This window comes from Temnothorax longispinosus, chromosome 2, assembly GCF_030848805.1.
Source record: "Temnothorax longispinosus isolate EJ_2023e chromosome 2, Tlon_JGU_v1, whole genome shotgun sequence".
In the NCBI taxonomy this organism is placed as follows: domain Eukaryota; kingdom Metazoa; phylum Arthropoda; class Insecta; order Hymenoptera; family Formicidae; genus Temnothorax; species Temnothorax longispinosus.
Genome location: NC_092359.1, coordinates 13,011,400 through 13,038,281, shown reverse-complemented (window position 1 = coordinate 13,038,281; position 26,882 = coordinate 13,011,400). Strand labels below are relative to the sequence as shown.

Sequence of the window (26,882 nt, the reverse complement as noted above, 5' to 3'; positions counted from 1 at the left end):
TATTTCAAACGCTGCTGAAGATAAAGTAAAGGCCCCAAATAAAAAAAGGATTAAAGAATTGAGGGGACAAAAGAAACTCATCACATTGATTTTGCAACGGACACAAAATCAGTTTGATGCCATCGTATATAAAGAAAAGTCAGCTCTACGCAGGAAACTTATCAAAAAATCTACACAAAGTGCCTACTATTATACTTCTCTGACTCCAACGACTAGGCAGGTTTTTCTCAATATTATATATTAATAATAAATAATATTATAAATAAGTATAAAAATTAATATAAATAATGTGTTTTTTATTATGTGGACAGATAGCCCCTCGTATGTGAACAGATAGCCCCGCATATGATGCTATCTGTCTACGCTTGACTTGTCCACTTAAAAAATTCGCCTTTTTAAAATGTTAAAAGATCAACGATTTTAATTATTTTTTTTTTTTTTTTATAGCAAGGTTGAAAGGTTATACCATTAAAATTTTAGCCAAATATCTTTATTAGTTTTTTAGTAAACTTGAAAAAAGCGTAAAGTGTGGACACATAGCCCCGGACTACCCTATAAAAAAATGTTTGACTCAAGAAATAATTTTTTATATGTAATTACTGAATTTATTACATATAAGATATGTCAATATGTTTTTTCTCTTGTATAACCTCTATTAAGTAATATACATATACAAGAAAATAACAAAAAATAATTAAAAGAATTTTTGCATTGTTTTTTTTACAAAAAGTAACGTTTGATGAAAAATTACTGGGTGGAGTTCTGAAAACGGTCTATCTCCGATTTGGCTAAAACTTTGTAAAAAGCTTTATTTCGGGTTAAAATGAAAGTCTTTAAAGGGAATTTTGGCGATTTCCATCACAAAGCCATTTTTTAAGATAAAATGATGAAAAGTGTAGAAAGATATTTTAACAATTCTACAGGACATTATGAATTATTATAAATCACCATTATATATTATAAACACTTCTTCCCACTTTACTTTAACGTAATCTTTCTGTTCAAGTCAACAATCATACTTTAGGAATTTTCCTGTTGATTCAAAAGGCATTGAAAACATGTTCCACATGGGTTTTCAACTTTTCACGTAAAACGAAGTCCACTCCACCGCACCCTTGCTTACAAAACAAAAGAAGGTCTGTCATTGTACGGTTCGGGTTTTCAACTTTCCATGTGAAGCGAGGTCCACTGCACACCCCCATATGCAGCAGGGCGAAACTAGGTCCAAGCTAGCACGATTCTAAATAGGTTTCAACTTAACACTTGAAGCGAGGTCCACCTCAACCCACCCCTACTTACAGAGCGAAACGAGGTCCATTATTGTACAGTTCAGGCTTTAAACTTTCCACGCGAAGCGAGGTTCACCTCACACTCCCAAATGCAGCAGGGCGAAACAAGGTCCAAGCTAGTATAATTTTAAATCGGTTTCAACTTAATACATGAAACGAGGTTCACCCCACTCCACCCCCGCTTACAGGGCGAAACGAGGTCTATCATTGTACGGTTCGGGCTTTCAACTTTCCACACAAAGTCCACCCCCACCAACCACTGCCGCAGGGAGAGGGACGGGAGCCCTTCCCCCGTCTACATGGGTGTTGTGTACACACATATCAGCAAATTACATTCCTTAGAACTGACACAAACTGTTATATTTCTTAAACTTTATTGTTAATAACTTTTTAATAAATAACGAACGACGGCTAAAACCTTTGGAAGGTTACTCAGGAGAGTGCTCTCTATAATATATGTCCAGGTCAAGGTCGCAGGAAGTTGCTTGCCTGAACTAAATAATTACCAAACTTACCATTCTTTTTACTATTTTATCTTAAAAAATAGCTTTCTTGTGTAAGAGTCACCAAAATTCGCTTTAAGGGTTTTTATTTTAACTCCAAATGAAGCTTTTTACAAAGTTTCATCGAAATCGGAGGTAGACCGTCGGAACTTTATCCCAATTATCTATATATAATTATATATAAATATAATAATCATATATAAAATATAAGATTATAGATTATTTTTAAAAGGTCATTTCGGTGTGTGTGAAGCTAGCGTTTCATTTTGCGAAAACTTACAAGCTATTGAGAGTTCTGGCTTCCTTTTCAATAGTTTTAGAGTTCCTGATAAGTTAAACAAATAGTTCTGGCCATTAAAACCAAAAAACTGGCAACACCATATTACAAAAAACGCGCCTAGCACTGTACCTTCGAGATGGTGTGGAAAACAGTGCATTATCTCTGAAACGTATGAAAGTTGAAACTTTGTAAGCCGCAGGACACGAAAACGATGGATCCTACGAAAAAAACTTATAAAACGTTTTTTTGTAGAGAATTTTATAAGCTACAAATTTTGTGATAACTATTTTTGCCGTAGGACTAATGAATAAAGAGATATTCGCGAAAAACTTTTTTTTTCTTTTGACCCTCAAAAGTTTTAGCAGGGGTCACATCGATGGTGACTTTTTACATATTGTTTATAACGACGAAATAAAGGTCTATGCAAAAATTGAGCTGGGTGCGAATTTTTCCGCAGATGAATCCTAATTTTCCTGGGCTATTATTGTGGCTTTATTCGCAAAGCTTGTATTAGTAGTCTAGATAATATATAGATGTCTGTATATTGCATCAACGTTGCGAAATATAGATTCAACGTTAAAAAGATATTGCGCAAACGTCTAATGTTCGCTGAATTGCAATATCTTGTAGATGTTGTAATTCAACATTCAGAAAAGCTCGACGATTGAACGGGCTAGTGATAATCCTCTGACTCTGACGCTTTTTTCTTGCTTATACTTGTATTATAACACATCTTTATAGTGTTCAAAAACCTGATATATTGATTCACAAATATTAAAAACGATGCAACAACAATTAAATTATTAAATATTGATTAACATTGGCCACGTTAGCAGCACACGTTTTTTTTACAATTGTTGGAAGTTTTATGAGCTCAGATTGGATTATTCCTCTAGATTTAAAAGAAGCGTCAGGTCCAAAGACTCGCGGATATTACGATTTTGCTACGCCGGGGGCCTGCTTATATTCGTCTCCAACTAAGATTTATTTACGAGTTGGTCTTACCGTCATACGTCGCCTAGTGGCGTCGTTGTAAACTAGCGTGGAAAGATTAATAATTTGTTCAATATTATATTTCAATGTTGTATCAACATAAAAAATCAATGTAGAAGAATCAACATATAGATTCAACGTTAGAAAAATATTTATACTTCAACATTCAACATTGCAACGTCTCAGCAACGTTGTTTTAACTTTTTGTGCTGTATGGGATCAGGTCTATAAATTAATTCTTGTATTCCTACAAAATATTCCTTTTGAATCAATTGTTCCATTTTAGTACCTGTTCTGGCTTTTATTGTGTCAATCGTTTATTTTTGCTTAGCATTTTTGCTTATTTATTTATAAAATCTTTAACTTGTGATCTAATCGTGATACCTAAATATTTCTATAATTTTTAAAATTGATCTGTTGAAAATGCAAGCAGCCAAATAAGCTGCAATCTTAATCTTTTTTATACAAAAAATAAATTTTTATTTGAATTTTTAAACAGTATGACATATAGTGCTTACATATGTATTCAGAGCAATAAAATAGTAAATAAAATAGAAAGTTCGAGATCTCTCTACAATAAAAAGAATGGGCCAAATGCTGTCTTGAATCTTTCCTACATATATTTGTTCCAGAAATATGCTATGTATTTTATTTTTTAATTGTACACTTAATTTTTTAATGGCGTGTAACTTTATTAGTTTTTAATTTAAGGCTCCTGGTCCCTAAGCTGAGAACTCTGCGTTGACGGTGGCGCCGTACCGTCGCGGCAGAAATAAGAACACTCTCCTCTCACTCTCCAATGGAGAATTCTGTCTTGTGACATGTTGACAACCTATTTTGCGTTGCGTTAAATTTCTTTATTATTCGCTCTGTACTTGTGCTATAACGTTTAACGTATTCGTGAAACTCGTAAAATTTACTGTATGGTAAGATTTGCAAGAAATACATATGCGGAAAGAACATTCTCCACTTCTTTCGATAGTCGAAAACAGTTTGTTTTTCCGTATGTTTAGGCTTCATTTTATGGCTGTTTGTTTATTGTCGAGGGAAAAGGATAGTATCCGGTCAATTTTAGAAGTGTGCTGAAACGATCTATAGTGATTTTTTATTGAAATGTCTTATTTTTATTTCGGAAAATACCGTAACATAAAATAGGGTAATTTCTCGCCTCGATAGCAAGAAATTCAATATGGCTGCGGTGACTACCCAGGAGCCTTAATTTCAAAAAAATTTTAGAAATACTGTTTTAAAATTTCAAACTTTACAATTATGCAAGAAATAAATTGATTTTTTTATTCTTCAAGATAGATTGCTTTCATGTGTCGATTTCTTGATATCAGTAAGTAAATATAAAAAATACTTATTAAATATTTTATTATTATTTCTACAATAGTAAAATTATTTACTTACATGTACATACATACACACATGTATGTATGTATGTTGTACGTACGTATATGTACAACGTATGAACATGAACATATGTACGTACGTACGTACGTATGTATGTATGTATGTATGTATAATGTATGTAGCAATTTAATAATGACTGAAACACCGAGAGAACGCTTTCGACCCAACTGAGACTCCTCTTTAGATTTGTAATTGTGGTACTTTGACTCATGTTTGCTCTTCTTCTTCTTTGGTTTAATTGGCTCCTGCCTCTATTCCGAGGACAATATGGCCAGCTTTTACCACTGAATGTTTTGCCAACTGAGAGTAGCTTATAGCTGCTGTTGATAGCCGTGTAAATAGACTTAAGGGTCGGCAGGAGACACGGTGGAGACCTCTGTCGGGTTGGCTTAGCTGCGACTCGCTGCGAGTCCGTATTTTATTTATAATAAATAAAATACGGAGTAAAGTGCAGTTTAACGTGCACTTAGTGCAAAAAGTGCACCTGAGTGCATCTGAGTTTGCCTGGGTCTCCTGCCGACCCTTAAGGGGATCCTATAGTGGCGGTAGTTACCGACATTTTTTCATTTTAAGGAATTTTTGAATTGGCTTTACAGAATTGCAAGTTTTTGGTCTAGAATTAAAGTACGCACAAAAATCGACATCGCGTTGTACGATTTCATATCGAGAACAAAAAAAAATTAAAAATTTTACTAATTTGGGCACATACAACTGTCATCTGACGACAATAACAAAATTACTGCAGTTTATATATATATAATGACACCAAGGCGACGTAGGGACAACATGTAGGAACAATATCGTGTAAATAAAACTAAGATTCAACGTCTAGAAAAAAAGATTCCGTAAAATGAAGTTTTATTAAGCAAAAGCACATTTAGGTTGACAGGATAAGCAGTATTGCGTGTAGCGAGAGATGGCGCAGCAATCGAACAAAGACAGATGCCTCTGGTTAGACAAGGACAGACATAGATATATAACATAGAAAACAGGATTAGAAATGTTGACATTACCGACGTCGAGGAAGTTCGGCCTTCGCTATAGGATCCCCTTAAGGGGATCCTATAGTGGCGGTAGTTACCGACATTTTTTCATTTTAAGGAATCTTTGAATTGGCTTTACAGAATTGCAAGTTTTTGGTCTAGAATTAAAGTACGCACAAAAATCTACATCGCGTTATACGATTTCATATCGGGAACGAAAAAAAATTAAAAATTTTACTAATTTGGGCACATACAACTGTCATCTGACGACAATAACAAAATTACTGCAGTTTATATATATATAATGTCATCAAGACGACGTAGGGACAACATGTAGGAACAATATCGTGTAAATAAAACTAAGATTCATCGTCTAGAAAAAAAGATTTTGTAAAATGAAGTTTTATTAAGCAAAAGCACATTCAGGTTGATAGGATAAGCAGTATTGCGTGTAGCGAGAGATGGCGCAGCAATCGAACAAAGACAGATGCCTGTCGTTAGACAAGGAAAGATATAGATATATAACATAGAAAACAGGATTAGAAATGTTGACATTACCAACGTCGAGGAAGTCGACCTTCGCTATAGGATCCCCTTAAGCTCACGATGCGGAGGTCGTGTTGGGATAGGTAGGGGAAAAAATCTAGGGGGAGCGCTGCTGGGCAGGTGATGGAGAGCCGGTGGTCGGTCAGGCACGCGTAAGCGCGCGCATTACAAATTGATTTTTGCTGATCTACAAAAAGACATAATTAGTCTACAGATCTTACGCGTAGGCTTTGCGAGAGTTGAAAAGATATCACTACATTGGGGTCCCTCACTCGAGTGAACTGCCTGTCTGAGATAAGTTGCTTTATCATGTGTTAAGGGGCAGTTAAATATAACGTGGTTGATAGCGAGTCAGAAATCCATTGGGTCTAGAAGAAGAAAACGTGGTTGATAGCGAGTCAGAAATCCATTGGGTCTAGAAGAAGAAGAAGAATTGAATAACGAGAATTTCTTTCTAACGCATTACCGAGCAACACTGGAGCTTGTGCTACTATCTGGTGGAAATATTCCGCAGTTTTTGCATCTCCGAAGTTTTAACGCGTGAAGTTAAGTTTTCGATCGTAAAGTTTTGTAAAATGTTCTAAAAGTCACGTGGTGAAAATGTACAATAAGAAAATTGGACAAAGAACGGTTATTAAACAGTTTTTAGTGAAATCGGATGAAAAACTGTTGGTAATTTTCACAAAATTAAAGAGTAAAGAATGTTAACGACGACAAATGTTTATCACAAGCACGTGTCATTTATGTGTGTCAGCCTGTCAGCGTGTCTACGTGTTTTGCTGACATTAGGGAGTTTTTGCAATACCGCCTTTTAGATACCGATAGTGAATGTATCTGAACAATTCAGATACGGTTATCGTATCTGAAAGACGGTATTGCAAAAACTCCCTATTCAGGACATCCAAAGGCACACGACACAAGTTAAAGACGTGAGGTCAATTGTGTATCTTGAAATAAGGTGAAAATTACGAAAGTGAGTAAATTCACTAGCGTATCTACGATTTCATTTGTCGAAATCTAGTAAAATCTGTTCACTTTTGTAATTTTTACCTCGTTTCAAGATACACAATCGACCCCCAGGGTTGCGTTCCAAAATTCACTTTGGGTAACTATAATCTATAGTTTACGTCACGTATATAGCATTTTAGTTAACTAGAGTGAATTTTGGAACGCAGCCCAGAAGATCGATTATGTATCTTGAACAGGGAGGTAAAAATTACAAAAGTGAACAAATTTACTAGATTTCGACAAATAAAATTGCAGATACTCTATATAGTGAATTTCCTTACTTTTGTAATTTTCACCTCGATCCAAGATACACAATTGACCCTTAGATGATTTTCGCGGCTGTTTCCAGAAATGGAAGAAGTGCTGGCGCAAGTGCGTCATGTTATTCGGGGAAGACTATTGTGAAGGTATCGTAGGTAACAGCACTGAACAGCACAGATTCATGTATTTTTGTTTAAGGTGATCCTTAAAGCCGTGATCCTAACCGGTTTTTTTCAGTTTTTTTCTTAGCACTAATCTTTTAATGGGCTTTATAGAAATGCAAAATTCTTGTCTAGAATTAAGTACGCCAACACAGTTTATCCTGCTAAATGGTTATCAATTCTCTATAAGTTTTGTATTGTACATAAATTATAGAATATCTAAACGTTTCTTTTTTTTCGATGTCCTGTGAAATTGTACAATAGAGTTACAAATAAAGATAAAGCCACACTTTACGTATAATCTGATTCAGTCTTTGCTAATGTTACATAATAACGTGCAAAAGAACTAACAGTTAGACTATTTAAGAGGCTATTTAAGAATTTTAATTGATACTGGAAGCATAAAACTGTTCAGCTAGCTTTACACAAGATATTGGTCTTCTTCTTTATGAAATCGTCAAATTATGATTATGATACATTTCTACATTATCACCAGCATCGAATCTAATCTTATTTATCGTGATACTCTTGAGAAACTGTTAATCCATTGTCTTAACTCGATCGCGGCGCAGAACTGCGTCCACCAATATTGTTCCTCTCCCTCCAATCGATTCCCGTAAAAGCTGTCTACATATTGAACAGTCGATACAAAGACGGCGGATTAGTCTGAAATTAAGCACACGTTAACAATTACTTTTCTTGCTAAAATCACAATTCTCTTTTCAATCGCATACCTTGATTATGACATAGACCAGCACGGGAGTCAGATCGTCGGCAGCAGGTATGCCTCTTTCCGACGCCATGGAGAAGAGATTCATGATGGTAGTCGCGCAACGAAATACACACTGCAACTTATCCCTAGGAGTCTTATACGCCGATATCACAGCCAATTCAGCCTGCGCCCATGACCAGGGGCATTTGTAATGATAAACTTTTGAAATGCGTAGGTCCCTGTGATTTAGAGTTACGACCTTTGCCAACTTATTGATGTGACCGTGAAAAAGCTGGTCCCTATATACATCTCCATCTTCATTTAGATAGAGCGCATTGTGGTATACCCGTGCCATGACGGTTCTTTTCACCACGACTCTCGCCAAATCTAACTAGTTGGCGCTTGCCGCTGAAAGTAAGAAGTAAGTTCAGACGTCTCTGAGCACTCCGCTAAGATCAATTGCGAGATAAATAATTATATTCATGTACATTGCCAAATCGGATCGTTGTCCATTTCCACGTGGACCTTCCCTAGAAAATTATCCACGAGATCCTGTTTCTCGTCAGCTAGCGTAAGCTTTGTAAACTCTTCGCAGAAACGCAGGAGGAAAGCCTTCTTTTTTCTAAAAATACCCTCACACAAACGGATACAAGATGATTATTGATAGCATCCCGATCGCACTTAACTCGCACGCATAATCTGAAAAATATTATTATTAAACCGTTAACATCTTATATTTAAACATCTTACATTTACTTATACATTACACACAAAGATGATATTTATATATAAACAGTACCTATCTAAGTGAGCTAATGTCGACAGCAATCCCTGACGACATCTGATTAAATATGCGATATAAGGAGATCGCTTTTGATAATCCTCTCGAGGTGATTTGAAGAGCTTTCTACATCCATCGTCATTAAATAGACGCACGCAACGTAAAGTTTCATGAAGATGAGCTAGTTAGACTTAGCTAACTAAGACTTAGCTCAGCTTCAGTTTTGCCGTTTGCTATGACAAAACCCTCCTGCTGATGTTCCCCATCAAGCCTCACGTTCTCTTCCTCCGCCTGAGTCTCCATTCGTGCGAAGATCACGTTGATCATCTGCGTAAGAGTCGCACAGGCTGTTGTTTGATTCACCAGGTTGCGCGACGACAAGTAAACGTTGTAAACAGTACGAATTGTTAACAGTACCGTACCCTCGTATACCTCCACATGCTGGCTTGTCTGTGGACCGGTGAAGCAACCGCAAATTGTCTCGACAATGCGCACAATCAGCAGCTTGTTAGGATCCGTTAAATCAGGCACATGGCCAGTGAGATGGCTATATGCGATTAACTTCTGCAGGCAGTCCAGTGCTGTCACCACAATCCGTAGTGACTAGCTCTGACATGCTGACTCAAATGGCAAGAATTACTTCTCAGCGGTAATGACATTTGAGTCGCTCTTAATTGGGCTGTGGCCCAATTAAGGGCGTTTGAGATAACCTCTTCACCCTGCACAGCTGGTGTACATCTTTGATCTCGTTACGGAGGTCTTCTGCAAGATGGAAATATGAGTGACAAACTTAATTAGCAACTATCGCTTATAGCTACAGGATTATTAGCCTGTATATTTATTTATTTCAGTTTTACCGACATTATCGTTTTTCGATGGATCTTTTAATTGGCTTTACAGAATTGCAAGTTTTTTGTCTAGAATTAAAGTACGCACAAAAATCTAAGGTAGAAAACGCGATTTTATATCAAAAACACCAAAAAATTAAAAATATTACTTATTTGGGCACATACGCAGCTGTCACCTGACGACAATATTTGCTTAAAACAAATATTCTGCAGTTTATACATACATAATTTTTATCATCTGCCCTTGGGAAAACATGTAGGAATAATATCAAGTGCAAGTAGAAGTAAGATTCAATGCGTACAAAAAAAGATCCATCGAAAAATTATTTTAGTAATGCAAATACGGATGCAAATAACAAGAAGAGCAGCAACAGTAGTTACCGGATTTTGCGAGAGATGGCGAGCAATCGAAAAAAGGACAGATGTCATTTCGTTAGACAAAGACAGATATAGGAAAAACAAAATTAGAAAGGTTGACATTATCGACATCGAGGAAGTTCGCCAGTCACTGCAGGATCCCCTTAATTTTGATTGCAGACGAACCTTCGGGAACACTAGCGCTTTCTTCTTTTAACATGAATAACTAAAAATCTATATTTCGGCTAATTATATACCGAGTTTATAAATATTTAATTAAAATTATCTGGGTGACTCACAAACCTTTTTAATCACACTTCATAACTCTTCATACAAAATACATACGAATATGCGTAAGCATAAAAAAATTGGTAGAGTGCGTTGACCAATCAGAAGGCTGCCGCAAGTCGCCTGCGGCAAAATCAAAATTTGTGATTGGTCAACGCACTCTGCCGCATGGCGTTTCCGCGTCTATGGAGTCTTAGCATAAGAAAATAGACCAATCAATTTTCTTATGCTTACACATTATACATTATGCAGAAGTGTGTGCTCCCCGCTTAATCAATTAGAAGCGTTTTGCATTTTCAGTTACGCATATTTGCGCTTCTGATTGGTTACGCGACACGCATGACGCGGAAAATATCAGTCCATGTGACCGCACCCTAAGGAGGCTCTACAGGTACTCTCTAGTCAGTTGAGAGATGAAGAGAAAATCTTCAAATTTATCAATTCTAAGTATTCATAAAATATTTTCATGAATTTTGATGACGTTAGAGCTTATATCATACCCATATTAGTCGAAGCGAGGAATAATTAAAAATATCGTGCAAGTGGTCCTTTGACTCCGGCTTATACATGCGAGAAAATGTGGTAATGTGGTTGGGTGCTTTCCAGTTAACGACACAAGTCGACACAAGTGTCACTCTATCTTTGTTGTTCACTAGATGTTGAAAAAGGACAGAATGACGCTTGTGTCGACTTGAGTCGCTAAATAAAAAGCACCCGTTTATGTTTTGTTGTTTATTGATAGTTGTTGTTAACTGATACTACGTTTACGCGAGCGTTACTTTTGTAATTTACGATAATTCACTCGTTTACGCGGAGTAAATTATCGTAAGTTACTACAAAATCCCGTTTACGCAAAGGAAAATCCCGTTTACGCGAAGGAATTATCGTAAGTTACTACAGAAGTAACGCTCGTAATATGTAACGTAATAATAACGTAAACGTAATATGAGTCAAAACTTGTATTTCACATAATTTTAGAGCGAGTACTCCTCTGTAAGCGCTCGTCTACACTATCGTAATGTTCACCGTAAGCGGTCGTAACGCTCGTCGTAATCGCTATCGTAAGCTCATCATATGAGTTGATTCAGCTTGAACTCTTTACAATTACGACGCTTGTCTGGCGTTACAACCAGTTAGAACATAACCTAATCTTTCAGCTTTCTCGACGTGCGAAGAAAAATGTGTTTATAGATATATTGGCATAGATATACGGTTTACGACGACTTCATTGCTTACGACCACGATCAAAGCGTTACGATAGATGTAGTTGTAGCCTAAAGGTTAGCACTTTCCGTGCGGGTGTAGTCGCTGCGACGTTGCCAAATGTTATTCGAAGCACGCTACGATGGCCGTTGCTGACCGGAAAGGAAACAGCTGCGCCAATAAATTAATTAGAGGAAAAAGAAGCACGCTACGTGAACTGTGATGTGGCCTGTTTCAATAGCCAATATCACAAAATTTTACACGATAACCCTTGTTTTTCTCGATATTTCTGAAAAGCTTAGATTAAGCTATATATAAGAGCTCTGTTTTTTGAATCTCTGGTAGGCCGGCTTCATATAATTAATATCTCATTTCCTGTTTCCAGGAACCCCTCTGCCATAAGAGCTCATGTTAAAACTGTGATTTCGAAATTTATTTTTGCAAATTTTTACACGATAACCGATGCTAAAATTTTTCGAGCACTTTTCTCGCATCTCAATTTATATGTCCATGAAGTTTTTTTCCAATTTTTAAATACATCCATTATCTGTAAAGCCTCCTTAATAAAGGACTTATAAAAAAATTCTCGTTAGGTTAGGTTATTCAATTGCCTCACATGTATGCATGTATATATATGTATTTGAATATATAATCAATTTAGCGTTATTTACACAATTTGTACAAATATAACTTACAGAATTTTCAATTATGTTTATACAATAAAATCGTTTGCTTGCAAAATGTTATATACAATAAATTGTCAACTAATTATAACAAGTGTTATGTACAATTTATTCTTTTATATTTGCTAATATAAAATATAAAAAATATCTTAATTAAGAAAACAATTTATGTTTGTTTATTTTATATTAGGAATAATTTTTATTCTTTTTTATGTTCCTTTTTTATATTCTTTATATTTTATATTAGATTTCTCTATTATCTTATTCTTACTTTTAAATGGAGATAAAAAACTTTGGTAATATTTTAATATACAATATATATATATATATATATAATATATATATATAATAAATATTGTTAGGATGGGATCGGATGGATGAGTGCAGAGACGATAATATCTGTAAACATTGCTGAATTTGTGTACGCTGAAATATATAAGCTTTGTCACGGATATTATCATCTCTGCACTCATCCATTCAATCCCATCCTAACATATACATATATGTATATATATATATATATATATGTATATATATAATATATATTTTTAATTAGAATTTTTAAAAAATATAAAAAATCACCAAATATAGACATAGTCACTTATTATATTTTTTATATTTTACATATTTTATGTTAGATCTTGTTTTTTATCGTGTTATAATATAATAAAAACTGCAAATTTTTCTAATTAGGCTAGCAATTGTTTACATTAATCATTATTTTACAAATCAAGTAAATTAAATCAAAGTATTTTTTTAATTTATTTTACTTTATCTTAACTTTATTTTCTTGAATATATATCGAGACGTGACAAAAAAGTGTAATAAAATGTTCTATATACATATATGCAGAATATAGTATTTTTATTATCACTTTATGTATAAGTTGTCGATTAAAGAATATTGATTTAACCAAATTCTTTGTTATTTCGCAATTATACTTTTTAAATCTAATCTCGTACCCTGTTTTTTGTCTTTGCATTCACATTCTTTCAAATGTTTTTAAAATATAATTTATTTTATATGTATATCCATCACATATCTACATATAAAGAAGATTAGAAAATGATTTATATTATTTTTCTAAAACTTAAAAAAACTGTAAAAACACGCTTTGTGTAATACATAATTTCTATTTTTCAAAAATATATGATTGATAAATGTTTCATAATAAAATGTATATTATAAAATATTTTAGAAACAATTTTTGAAGAGAGAGAGAGAGAGAGAGAGAGAGAGAGAGAGAGAGAGAGAAACTGTAATTTAGGATCAATTTTTTCTTAAAATCATAGAGGTACCAGTCAAACCCAACATCAGTTTAAACTTACCTATCGATTGTATTATTAATGAAACAGAATGAAAATAGCCAGAAGTATCGGTAACAGGATAAGATTAATCGATGCACGGTCGACGAAGTTGCCTGCAAGTAGATCAGCACATATAAGTCCAAAAATATTCTTCATATAGTATACAGTGTCTCACATCAGGTAATGACAGATTCTTGAGGTTATTCAAGAATAAAAATTCTAATACTAAAATGTCGAGATTATAATAACTTTCAAATGAGAAACGTTTAAATTTGGCTGATTACATTGCCCAAAGCTCGCACATTCAAGGAAATATATTGCACAATATAGCACATGATCAATTAGTGCCTCAAGACGTTTATTTTTTAAATACATAATATTGACATGATTTTATAATAATATTGAAAACACTTCTCAATGTTGTCTTATTTATCTGCGTTAATTAATTTATTGCGTATGCTAGTAATATTAATTATGTGTATATAGTAATATAATTATTACGAAATATTGATGTTAGAATGAGATAGGCATCGAATTATCAAAAGCTACCATATGAAATCTATCACAAACGATGTTTTTTCAAACGATATTTCTAATCAATATTGATCGATAAATTATATTAATTTTTAACCCTTAAACTTCTGATACAACTTGACTTACATAGTTCCTTAAGTGTGGGGTATATAGCGGACCCCAAGTTCATAGAGTAACATTCATAAAAATAATACGTTTTTGCAAAATCTTAATAATAATTGTAAATAAAAAAATACAAAGGTTTTTTATTTTGCACAAAAATTTTTTCAAAAATATTACTAAATCAATATTTTAAATATTAATTTAAAAAAAATTAATTTTTTTATTTTACATAAAAAATGAAATATTAATATTTTTTACCTCGTAAATAAAATAAAAATTTCCAGATTCGGACTTTGCGTCATAATATCTCCACCCGTAGGGCACGTAGAGGAAAAATAAAAACTTACTTCTTGTATAAATCAAATTCAAGCTATTGATTGATCCTATTCAGAACTTGATCCGTTCAGTCGTTATTGAGATCTCAAAATCTCGGATACTCGCAACGCTCATACTCGCGTAGAAATACACGGAGCAGTCTCGCGCTGCACGTGTGCTTGGCATGAGAACTATCTCGTACTAACGGGTGTCTCTTGATAAGAAAAATTCTTAGGAATATATTCAGAGTCTGTATCACATTTAAGAGAACATACAATACTTTTTTAAATATTTCTGTGCTTTCACAAAATTACATTTTTTTTCGTATGACATGAAAGGTTCACTGTACCTAAATATAAGATAAATTCATGTTTAATATAAATAGATGCACTGTGAATGTTTTTGCACATAACATAATCTCACTTTCTCACTAAGAGAGTTAGCTAGCAATAAAATTACCAATCCCTAATGTTAAAGAAATACCAATCAAAATTATACCAGTAAGATCCGGTATTTACCGCAGTTAGGAATCTAGGAGTTAAATATGTCATATCTGAATATGAGAGTTTTGAGCAATCTGATTAGTCAATTTCAAACGTGTTTTTTATTAAAAAATTATAATATCTTTATATAATATTTTCACAAATTAAGATCTTTATCCGGAATACCTGAAAAATCTGTTATTAGCAGATGATACAATAGATCTAAAGACACCCTTATTTGTGTGTTATTAAAATACGATATTTTTTAATAACACATAATAACACGATATATATATATTTTTTTTACACACAAATAAGAGTGTCTTTAGATCGATATAGCTTGGATATATATATATATAGGGTAACTCCGGTACACTTACGTCGCGCGGGGATTTACGTCAGAAAAAATAGAAGGAATAAAGGTATTTGCTCGCAATTATTCTATTATGTATCTTTAAGCCACATTAGCATTGTGTTGTAATTTCAGTTCTTTACTGTTAATGTTAATGAAACCGTCATGAGTTGAATCGATTTTTCAACGTAGTAAGTAGCGAGCTATTATATGTTACGACCTACATAAAATGATTACTGTAAACAGTGTAAAAGATTTAATGGTTATTTCATGATACATAAGTGTAAAGGGATAGTAAAGGATGAAATACAGCAAAATACAAGTGCATAGTTTTTGTATTCTTTGTTTAGTTTGATATCTTGTATATCCCACCTGTTTAGGATAGGTATATGGCATTTTTAGCGTGCGGGATTTATGCCATAGTACAAACACTCTGTAAAAATCGAAATCTCTTATGTATTCTTTTTCCTTCTTTTTTTTTTGGATCATATAACAATAACTTTTTATGCATCTATCGTTCGTCTATTTTCTTTTTAAAATTTTTCAGTTTTATAATTTGTTTATCATTCTTACACCTTAATAAATTTTTTACACACATTTTATAACTTATTATGACATTTTATTGTCTCATTTATAAATATTAGGTACTTGTAATTTTTTATAAGACGTATATTCCACCTAAGAATATCATTTATCCCACCTTTATGGGATATATGGCAAAAATGCAAGGGTTTCTAAAAGTTTATTTTTGTCAAATATCTACAAAGAATAAATATTTTATATTTCTAATTTTTTTATACTAGTAGACAAGTAGGTATAAAGTTTTTATTGGTATTCATTTGCCTTAAACATATTAAATAGTACTCAATAAATTAAGTTTTTCTTAGGTGCGGCGTATATACCGGAGTTACCCTATAATCCATACAAATTGCTTAATAATTGGAAAAAGAAAGAAAAGTGAATGTATTTTTGTATATAAAAATGTATTTTAAAATAGAATTAACGAAAACAAAAGAAAAAGTAAGATTGATAAAAACAGCAAAATTAGATTATACTTTAACGCAGTAGTTCTCAACCTGGACGCTATCGCCCTCAAGGAGCGTTTTTGGTTTTCAGGGAGCAGTAAATTGTAAAGAGGTGATAGGAGGATATTTTTAGGTTTTATTTATTTAAGGTAAATTAATTACACATTTCTACTGAAATAATTAATTTTAAAAGTAATTGTAGTATGCAATTAATAATTTTAAAATAAATAACATAGATATGTATAATATATGTTGCACCTGAGGTGAACGTTGTTCCACGAAAAATAATGTAATTAGAGAATTAGCACACATTTTGAAATCTTCAAATGTAAACAAATCTGTTTTAGTTCAATTAATGTTTTATGTACAGCTGATAATTATTTAGTTTGAAAAGATTGAATATAAGTATACAATGTAATATAAAGGTTATTGTCGCTGATTTTGACATGTTTATTATATTTAGCTGGGATCAGGGAGGGGATGGTAACTAATACCCAATTCTCAGAAGTTTGCACTAGGCTAAAAAAGCTTGGGAACCACTGCTTTAACGTAATAAATTGTAAATTAATTACTATTTATTTTTTATATTTATTTGACAACATTTTTCTTATTGATTAACAAATCTATAAAATAAAAATATTGCATTCCATAATTTGATAATATAACAGTAATATAATGAAAAGAGGAAAAATGCCTTATGTCTTCGTTTTTCTCTTAATTATATAATTAATTTTCTTTTAATTTTATAATATAACGAAAAGTGTTTTTCGCGTTTAAACATTTTCCTAAAATTAATGGGGCCAATAATTGAGCGCGTTACAACGGCCGCGGGTGAGTTTCATAAATATGCATAACCATAATGAAGGCCACTTGAGCGGAATGCATATGCATTAATGCATAGACATTAGTATATGTATATAGGGGTGTTAATATTGCGAGGATAATTCTCCGCTGAAAGGTATAATACTAATGGGCTTTTGCCCGTTTTGACTTTTATTGGATAATACACGATACCCGAGTATTATTAATATTCACACAGAACTTGAAACAAAAAGAAATAGCAGTGTTAATTAGCAAAGACTTCATTCACAGTTTTGTATAAAATAACTTACGTTATATTATCACTATTAAATAAGAAAAATTAACAAAAGCATTCATCAATTTTGCCATTAAAGTTTTTAAGCAAAAAGCGATGAGAAATTTATAATTAAATGGAAATATCTCAATTGAATAATGAACAGTGATCGAGCACTTTTCGAAAAGAGCGAAATAAGAGAGATTCTATAAAAAAAACCTGTAACTGCCTGTAACATAAAAAAAATTATAATATCCTAAAAATTTATATATGCTATTGATTAATGAATAAGAATTGATAGATAAATTCTTTAGAGTATGCTTCTCAAAGACTTCTCAAAAAACGAGCATGAAATGAATAGACAGGTTTTATCAAAATTCTGAAGGCCCTTGATTCGAAAAATAATGGTGATGGTTACTGGCTGATGATTCAATGTCAGATATATATATATATGTCTAATAAATTTCACGATTGATTCAATCTTACCACCACCATTACTGGCCTTTGAGCTGTCTAGGGCCTGGATATCCATTTTATGCTGTGGTATGGTTGTAACAGATGTAGTAGTAGCCGTTCCTGCATAACACAAAAACCAAGCATAGACATTTCTATGCATATTCTGTCTAATCTAAGCGCAGATTTAATTATTTTAGAGTTAATTAAACAGTTCAATAATTAAAAAATTGATAATTTTGATAACCTTGGCGATGCGATATGAAGATGCTTTTCAAAAATATTATAAACGCTAAAAATAATTATAAAAACTATATACTGCTCTATGATTATTTATGCTGCGGTTATTGACAAAAATAGAATATATAGTGGGCTATCTATATGCAAATATAGAAGTCAGAATACAAAATTAACGTCATTATTAATATTAATTTAATAATATTATAAATTTTATACATTATGCGTATTAGCAAAAGATAAGTTAGATTAAATTGTATTTAGTTAAGTAAATTAAAAAAGCAAGGATTACAGAATCGACAAAACTGGAATATTTATTATCGTGCTCCGGCAATCTAAGAAGAGCCCGATAAGTCAGTCTTTATAAGATATTCTTCCATCTTGATATCAATATATTAATAGATTAGTTTTAAATTATTGTTTTAAATTGTATTGTAAATAAGAGATTTTACGCGTGTAAGTAAGAAAATTATATATATAAAGTATACTATTGTGCTAAAAAGAAAAAATAACTTACAAAAAGTTGTTTTATACGGTAACAAATTTGTATAAAAAAATATATATATACATATAATTATATATATATAAAATATATCAATATATATGTTTTCTTCCTCTTATATAATCTTTGTCTGTATATATATAGGAAAATAATAAGAAAAATAATTAATTTTTACATTGTTTTTTTTACAAAAATTGTGGTTAGATTATACAATATTCTATATATAATATGTAATTTATCTTATATATACAATTATTACATTTATATACTTATATTTATACATGGGTAATTTTTTCTTATTTCGAGAAAAGCAGAATAAATTTTTTTTATTTGGACTTTACAATTTGGTAATTTTTTGCATCCTTCCTAGAACTTAAAAATTACCAATATAAAATAAAGTAAAATAAATTTTTTATTTAAAAAGGAATAGATTGTTATCTGCATACTTTGAATTCCACAAAATGATTGCGGATATGTCTAAATATCTAAAAAAGTTTAATATATGTATATGTTACGGGCAAAGTCCGCATAGTGTGCAGTATCGACATTACCTGAGTAATGTCAGCATTGCACAACGCGACTGGGCAAAGTAGTTTATTAGCACATTGCCCGGTTTGATGTAGGCAAAGTTAACACTGCCCATCCAGCGATGGCAATGTCAATAACGACTATTATCACATTGCGGACTTTGCTCGGTTCCAAGTGGGCAATGTCGAAAATTAACAGTTAGCCTTATGTAGGCAGAGGAGGGGCTCCGTTTCCACCGAGACAAGTTGCCACATGGATTTACAACTTTCCACGCATGGAAAGTCCACGCATGTACTTTGCAAGGCACACTATGTGTCTAGTTTAACGGTATTGGAGCCCCCCACAAGGGGGCGGAACCTACTGCCTCCACGCGTACACTTTCCACGCGAGACGAGTTACCACATGGGTTTACAACTTTACACGTGTGGAAAGTCCACGCATGTACTTTGCAAGGCATACTATGACTGGTATTTATAATCGGTTCTTATTTTAAGACCGGCTTAAGTAATGTCTTAAGATGCCAATACGACTTTGTGATAGGTTAATGACATCTTAAGATTGTACTTAAGACGGTCTTAAATATAAGAACCGACTATGAATACCGGCCTATGTGTCTAGTTTAACGGTAGTGGAGCCTCCCGCAGGGGGACGGAACCTACTGCCTTCACGCATACACTTTCCACGTGAGACGAGTTGCCACATAGGTTTACAACTTTTCACGCGTGGAAAGTTCATGCATGTAATCAAATACATCCACATCGCGTCATGACTGCATCAATAAGTGTCCACAACGCGTTGTGGCATTTTCACATTGCCAAAACGCGTTGTGAGCGTTATTGATAGTGCCACGATACGAATTTCGCGTTGTGGCCTTTTTGAATATGCCACAACGCGTTGTGGTCGGCTTTTTCGTTTAGTGAGCGTCGGTCTTTGAGCCTGATGACATGTCCATTTAGCGCAGCTTGTTAGTCCACGGAGATTTAGCATTGTCGACATTGCCCACATGGAATTGAGCAAAGTCCGCAATGTGATAATAGTTGCTGGCATTACCCTCGCTGGATGGGCAGTGTCAATTTTGCCCACATCAAACCGGGCAATGTCCGCTAATAAACTACTTTGCCCAGTCGCGTTGTGTAATGCTGACATTGCCCGGGCAATGCCGACACTGCACACTATGCGGACTTTGCCCGTAACGTATATATAATCTTCTCGCTATCTGAATTACAAATGGATGATCAAACAATAATTTAAAAAATTTGTGTGAAATTTTTATTTGATTTGACAGCATTCTCTACTTGTTTTGATTTGAAATGGACACAGAAAAAGAGAATGAATTATTACAATAAAGTGTGTAAAGAAATAAATAGATGTAAAAGAAACAAACGGATTAATTTGATAAGATTTTAAAAAATGATGATTTGTCAAAACTTACAAAACTTGTAATCAAAAATGCAAAAAATTGAGTTTTTCAAAGTATAATTCAGAAAATACTTATTTTTTATAAAAATTGATCAAAATGTAACCAGCCATAAGAGAAAAAAAATATATTTTACATAGATAGTTTTGCTCTTTAATTTCACAATTGCATCTTTTCCTTTATATACAACCCTCTATAGATTGAATATAATTTTATTATATGTATATAATATTAAAAAACTATAATAATAAACATATTTTGATACAAAAATGTCTATATTTTCTATATATTTAATAGTGTTTATTATACAAAAACCAAAAATTATTGCGTTCTAAACGTTTTTGCATTTTTTTGACATAAATATAATTAAAAATAATTATTAAATTGCATCGTCAAAGTTATTGCAATCGTGCTATTCATTCATTATGAGTTGACATCAAAAGTTAATGTAAACTGGCAAGTTAGTAGAAGCAATTGTTTATAATTAGTAGAAATATATTAAAGCATGAAAGATATATAACTAACCAGAATAGTAAATGGTTTTTCGGGTCATACTGTAATTTGTCCTCGGGATGTCAAGGATGCATTTGAGTTCTGCAGCTTCTGGTAGTTCTTCGTCTAGAAAGTCTACTCGTGATAAAATATTATACAATCCATCTTCGCGGAGCGTCACTGTGGGTTTTGAAGTTTTCTTTTCTGGAATATCCCTATAAATGTTGTCTATTATTATATGTCTATAACAATTCATATTTTATTTAAATTACGTCTTTTGTTATAAGTAGATTTAATAGTTTTTTTCAGAATTTTATATTTATAATTTTTATATAATTTATAATTAATTAAATTTATATTAATTTTTTTACAATTTAAAAGCAGAATAAATATGAATAATTTAAAGTTTCAAATTTTGTAACATATTGAGATTTCTCGGTATTTACAAAGACAACTTACTTGATTGAGATATCAAGAGTCGGCTGAGGATAAAGACCTTCTGCTTTACACATTGCTTCCACACCATCTTTATTATCTATACTCTTTTTTTGGTATTCGAAGTCGAATTTTTGTCCTGTTGCTGCAACAAAGATTATATGCAATATCAATCTAGGTAGCAGAGTGATGTAATACGTCAAATGAGTATATATTAATTATATTAATAACGTCTTAATGACTTCTTTAACTTCAATAATACGCCATTAAGATGTCTTAGACGTCATCTTGCTACCTGGGAACGTTCAAACAACATTATATATAATGTTGAATGATACTATAAATACTAAACTTTTGTATTATTATTTATTGTATTGTATTAGGGGCATTCTCGCTAAAATTTTTATGTTTTGACTCTGATCTATTCCAATAATTTTGACAATTTTTTTCCGAGAAGCATTCTGAAAAAGAGAGACACGTATTTTTTGTTTGGGTCTATGATCAATATTTCCGATAGTGTAATTTTTGTGTAAAAATTGAATTTTTCGGTAACTCTACTTTTTAAAACATTAATATCTTAGAAATATTCAATCCTATCGAAAAATGACTTGGATGAAATTTGTTCGGGTTAAAATGAATCACATGATGTATATATTCTTTTTAATTTCTGGACAGTCTAAAGTTGTGTTATACAGTTAAAGTTATGTTAAAGAGGAAAAAATTATTTTTCGTAAAGTTCGCTTTTTTTTAATTAAAAACAACTTCGTAAAAATTCTGTCGGAAATTACGAAATTTTTTATACCTCTTGAAGCATGGCAAGATTTTTTTTCAAGAAGTTCTACCTATTGAAGTTTTTGTAATAATCTGAATTCGGCATTACTCGGACTAAATAAATAGTCAAAATACATCCGTTAGTAGTAGATTAAAAACTTCAATTATACATAACTGTTCAGAAATTAAAAAGAATATATACATCATATAATTCATTTTAATAAATTTCAACCAAGTCATTTTTCGATATATAGGATTGAATATTTCTAAGATAATTAACGTTTTAAAAAATAGAGTTATCAAAAAATTAAATTTCATCGGCAACCTGGGACACGTGGACATCAAATTCAAGGTATTAATACACGCAGACACCGAAAACTACGGAGCGCACTATGTGGACCTCGTCATCGGCAACCTGGGACACGTAGACATCGAATTCAACGTATTATTATACCTGGACACCGAAAACTATAAAGCGCACTATCTGGACCTCGTCATCGGCAACCTGGGATACCTAGACATCGAATTCAAGCTTGATTCATAAGAATCGACTTAAAAATTCCCTAGCGACACTTTCTGCCAAGCGTAGAGAACCTTCTTTTCCGGCAGCGGTGGTAATACGATGTAATAAGGATACAAAATCTCTCCAGATAAACATGAAGCAATTAACTCAATATATATTATATATATACCTAATTTACCTAAATAAAAATCTTCCTCTTGACCGATAAGCCTATCGAAATATTTCGAAATACGCGCGCGATATCGAAAATGGCGATACCTGTGCCGCCAGCGTCGAAAAAGTGAAAGTGACATTTTTCTAATAATCATAATAATATTGAGACGTCGGCGTTAGGAGAAGAAGAAGTATCTTAAAATAAAATTTTTCACATTTTGACTTTGCGTCGCAATATCTCCGCTCGTAGGGCACGTAGGGCACGTAGCGGAATATTATGAGAGAAACCCCCCCCCCCTAATTGGACCCCAAGCTATCGATCAAGCCTACTTAGAACTTGATCCGTTCACTCATTATCGAGATCTCAACATCTCGGGTACTCGCAACCCGTCGCGTCGCGTAAAAGAGTCACGGTCGGTCTCGCTCTGCGTGTACTTGGCACGAGACACTACCGTGTCTCTTGATACATGTGGATCAATCTATTTCTTTATGCATTTGTTTATGCATCTATGCAAGTTTGTCTGGATAGACCTATACACTGAGAAACCTATTTTGTTGAATGAACTAAAATCTTTGGTTGGATATAATTTTGGTTATGTTAACCAAATTTAGTTGATTCAACGAAAATAGGTTTCTCAGTGTATAGGTCTATCCAGACAAACTTGCATAGGTGCATAAACATATGCATAAAGAAATAAATTGGTCCACATATATATGGACTAATCAATTTTCTTTTTTGATTAAAGTTGAATATAATACTACTACACCCTATCATTGAATCGAAGCAAATGTCTTAGAACATATTCTAATTTAATTTCTGGTAATCTTTTAACTTTTGTCATTTTATTAATTATATTATCTATGTCAGAGTGAATAGCATCATGCTTTCAAAACAGCATAAAATTTATTAATTTATAATCGAAGAAAAATTTTGAAATGTTATTAATTTAGGAGGAATGTCAAAGAAATATTGTGCAAGCATCATTATGCAGAAGAAGTTCGATCTGAGCTGGTCATGTTCAATCAGTATGTACATTTCAAAACCTTGTAAAAGGAAACATGAAATTCTAGAGTCTGTAAACATCGTCGCATTGTTGTAATTGCAAATCCGACAATCAGTCCACATGACTTACATCCGTAATGTCGATATTAATCAGATAAACGTGTTGTCTGTATTCTTAATTGCAATAAATTTCATAAATGTTACCATTGCACTAAGAACTTTATGGAACTGAATTGAATACAATCTCAGTCCAGATTCTCTAGTCCAGTTATTAAATAATTTATTATTTATTGAAACTGTTTTATTTGCCAACCCATCAATCTCTTTTACCAATCATGAACATATAATTTAAGGAACATTTTATCATAGAAAATCTGAGATGATTTGATAAATTAATCATCTAGCTGCTATAGTGAAATGTTAATGCCTGGTGTATGATTGTTAATGCTTTATTATTATGAATTATCCTTAATCTTCCAAAATTAATTTGATGTACAACTAAATGAGCAATATATGCTAATTTTTTATTTAGTTATATACACTATTGTATCTATTTATTTTACTAGTATCTATTATATTGGAAAACGTGTTATAGTAGGTACATATGTATAAATAATAGTTTATTAACCCTCAGGGTACGGACTGGGTTAGCGTAACCCGAGCGAATTTTGAAAGTAGCGCCATTTCAAAGGAAGTGAATAAGGGGGGTCCGTACCGGGGGGAAAAATTTTTGAGGTAGCTACTATGTGAGCGCCAAGGGGCAGCGTCAGTCTACGCTTGGTGCTCAAGTTATACGATTTTGAAAATTAAACTCGGGTAGTCTACACCCAGTCCGTACGGAACGTTACAAAATCCGTGTTTTTCAAACAAAAAAAATTTGTGTTTTTCGAGTATTTGCTGCAGTAGAGTATTCTGGTATGTATAATTTACTATTTTTAATATACTTTTGTGCATTCTAACCTCAAAATGATGCTCTGTAGCATACCAGCATAACGTATCCGTGCATGCAATTTTTGTTATTTATTTATATTATACTAATCAACAACATCCAAAAGAACTATTTTTACTTTAAGATATTTTTTTTTGCGTTATTACGATAAATCAAGCAAGTAACGTTATATCGCTATCGCAAAAAAACGGGTATTTTCATAGTTCAAAAAAATATACTTTTTGAAATGGATCAAAAAACGAATTCAGCCATTTCAAAGAACAACTTTTTAGCTTTCAAACGCGACTTAAAAAATGTCGATATCTTTTTTTTTCATAAAGTTATGCAATTTAAAAGAAAAAAAATGAATTTTTATGAAAATTTTTTGAGAATGGTTTACATTTTCAAATGTATCTTTGTTTAAACAAATAATGTAATAAATCTATCAACGCCATTGTATTTTTGAGAAAATTTCCAATCCAAAGAAAAAAAAAGTGTTTTAATTGACAAATTACAGCCCGATATACAGTCAATCAAAGTCACCGGGTTAGGCTAACCCATGTCCGTACGGAACGTAACTTTTTTATAGTCCGTACCCTGAGGGTTAATGCGGCATCAATATGACAATTATTTTGCGTTTTGCGTATAAATTATTAAGAGAAAGAAAAATCTGAACCAAAAATTTTCCTTTGGGATAAGTTAATATAAATTTAAGTACAATTAGATGAGCTGCATAATTTCTGGGTCTTATTTCTTTAGATTTTTTTTATGGGGTATAATAAAAGACAATGTTTATCGATGTTTTCCCATAATACAGAGTATTTCCTAAGTATAAGTACCAAAAATTAAAGGAAATATTCCATGACTTATTTTAGGAAGAAAAGATCCTATAAACTGCTTCGTGTTCAAAATATTTAGGAAACCCTATAATATTTATAAATATGCGCCAATATAATAGAGCAATGTATATTAATATAATTCCATTGACCATTCCTGATATCTGTTACCACTATTTCGCCGTTTACGTTGACATATTAAAGTTTAGGGCAACTATTTCGAACATCTGTGCAATAATAACAATAAGGAAGACAGAAAGTTAATATTTTTTTGAGAAAGAGAGAGAGAAAGAGAGATATATTTTTCAATGACTAGATAATAAAATACCTCTGTTCTCTGAAAAACTATTGAAATGGATGTAAGTAAATTTTACTCAAGACATTATTTGAATTAATTATATAAATTTAAGTTAAAACATTTGCCATAACATTGATCATAACGTTATGTAAAAAAATAAACCGGATAACGTAAGAAAGTATCTGATTTTCAGATATCAAAAAATGACAAAAATTCTATCAACTATAAATATTCTTTTAAACTGAGTAATGAAAATATTTTGTTTTATTCTTAAAATTAACTTAATATCTTAGGTCAGTTGCTGTCCAAGGGTTTGCAATTTTGGATATTGACTGATATCAGTGTTTATGCCTATTGCCTTCTTTTTTCTTAATGGAGATAGAAAAAGAAAATCAATAGACGTAAACGCCGACACACTTCAATCAATGCTCAGAATTACAAATCTTGAACAGCATTGTCTTAGGTGATACAAATGAGGGAATCATCCCGCGCACGCACATATTATATGATTTACTCTTTTGCACTCATCCCTTCCATCCACCTCATCACTTCACGTCCATACTCTACACATCTACACTGCATTCATACACACACATATAAATGTAAATTCGATCATACATCCTTTACGTGACATATTTTAGTTAGACAATACGAATTAGCCGATAGTATAGTAATTTCCACAACTTATAATTTAGGAAATATTTACGGATGAAAGGTATAATTATACTATTTTAAGAAACCCACTCGGTCTCTGCTATAAATATATGCAATAAAAAATAAATAATATCTTTTACAAAAGATTTGA

At 32.4% G+C, this 26,882-nt stretch overlaps 3 protein-coding genes across 13 annotated transcripts in view; 1 reads left to right on the top strand and 2 right to left on the bottom strand.

Annotated features, from left to right (window-relative positions):
• Ercc1 (DNA excision repair protein Ercc1) overlaps positions 1–26,882 on the top strand; it is a 42,832-nt gene that overhangs the window by 9,817 nt on the left and 6,133 nt on the right. The window lies entirely within an intron of this gene.
• On the bottom strand, positions 7,717–10,294 carry LOC139809029 (GTPase-activating protein and VPS9 domain-containing protein 1-like). 9 transcript variants are annotated; one of them, XM_071771633.1, is made up of 5 exons: positions 10,160–10,294; positions 8,949–9,692; positions 8,638–8,848; positions 8,172–8,557; positions 7,717–8,103 (listed from the first exon to the last, which is right to left on the bottom strand). In XM_071771633.1, the coding sequence occupies exons 4-5, from the start codon at positions 8,502–8,504 to the stop codon at positions 8,065–8,067; spliced, it is 372 nt and encodes a 123-aa protein (XP_071627734.1). In that variant the 5' UTR covers positions 8,505–8,557; positions 8,638–8,848; positions 8,949–9,692; positions 10,160–10,294; the 3' UTR covers positions 7,717–8,064. The 9 variants fall into 9 exon arrangements, with proteins under 9 accessions (XP_071627734.1, XP_071627731.1, XP_071627736.1 ...); XM_071771630.1 differs by lacking the exon at positions 10,160–10,294 and adding an exon at positions 10,003–10,143; XM_071771635.1 differs by lacking the exon at positions 10,160–10,294 and adding an exon at positions 10,123–10,140.
• LOC139809026 (uncharacterized) overlaps positions 12,618–26,882 on the bottom strand; it is a 34,552-nt gene continuing 20,287 nt past the window's right edge. Inside the window, exons 3-6 of one of the 3 annotated variants that reach the window (XM_071771624.1) lie at positions 21,590–21,710; positions 21,164–21,345; positions 17,988–18,077; positions 12,618–13,729 (exon numbers count right to left, since the gene is read on the bottom strand). In XM_071771624.1, the coding sequence (XP_071627725.1) occupies positions 13,653–13,729; positions 17,988–18,077; positions 21,164–21,345; positions 21,590–21,710 (470 nt within the window). In that variant the 3' untranslated portion in view covers positions 12,618–13,652. The other 2 variants (XM_071771625.1, XM_071771623.1) reach the window with 2 other exon arrangements.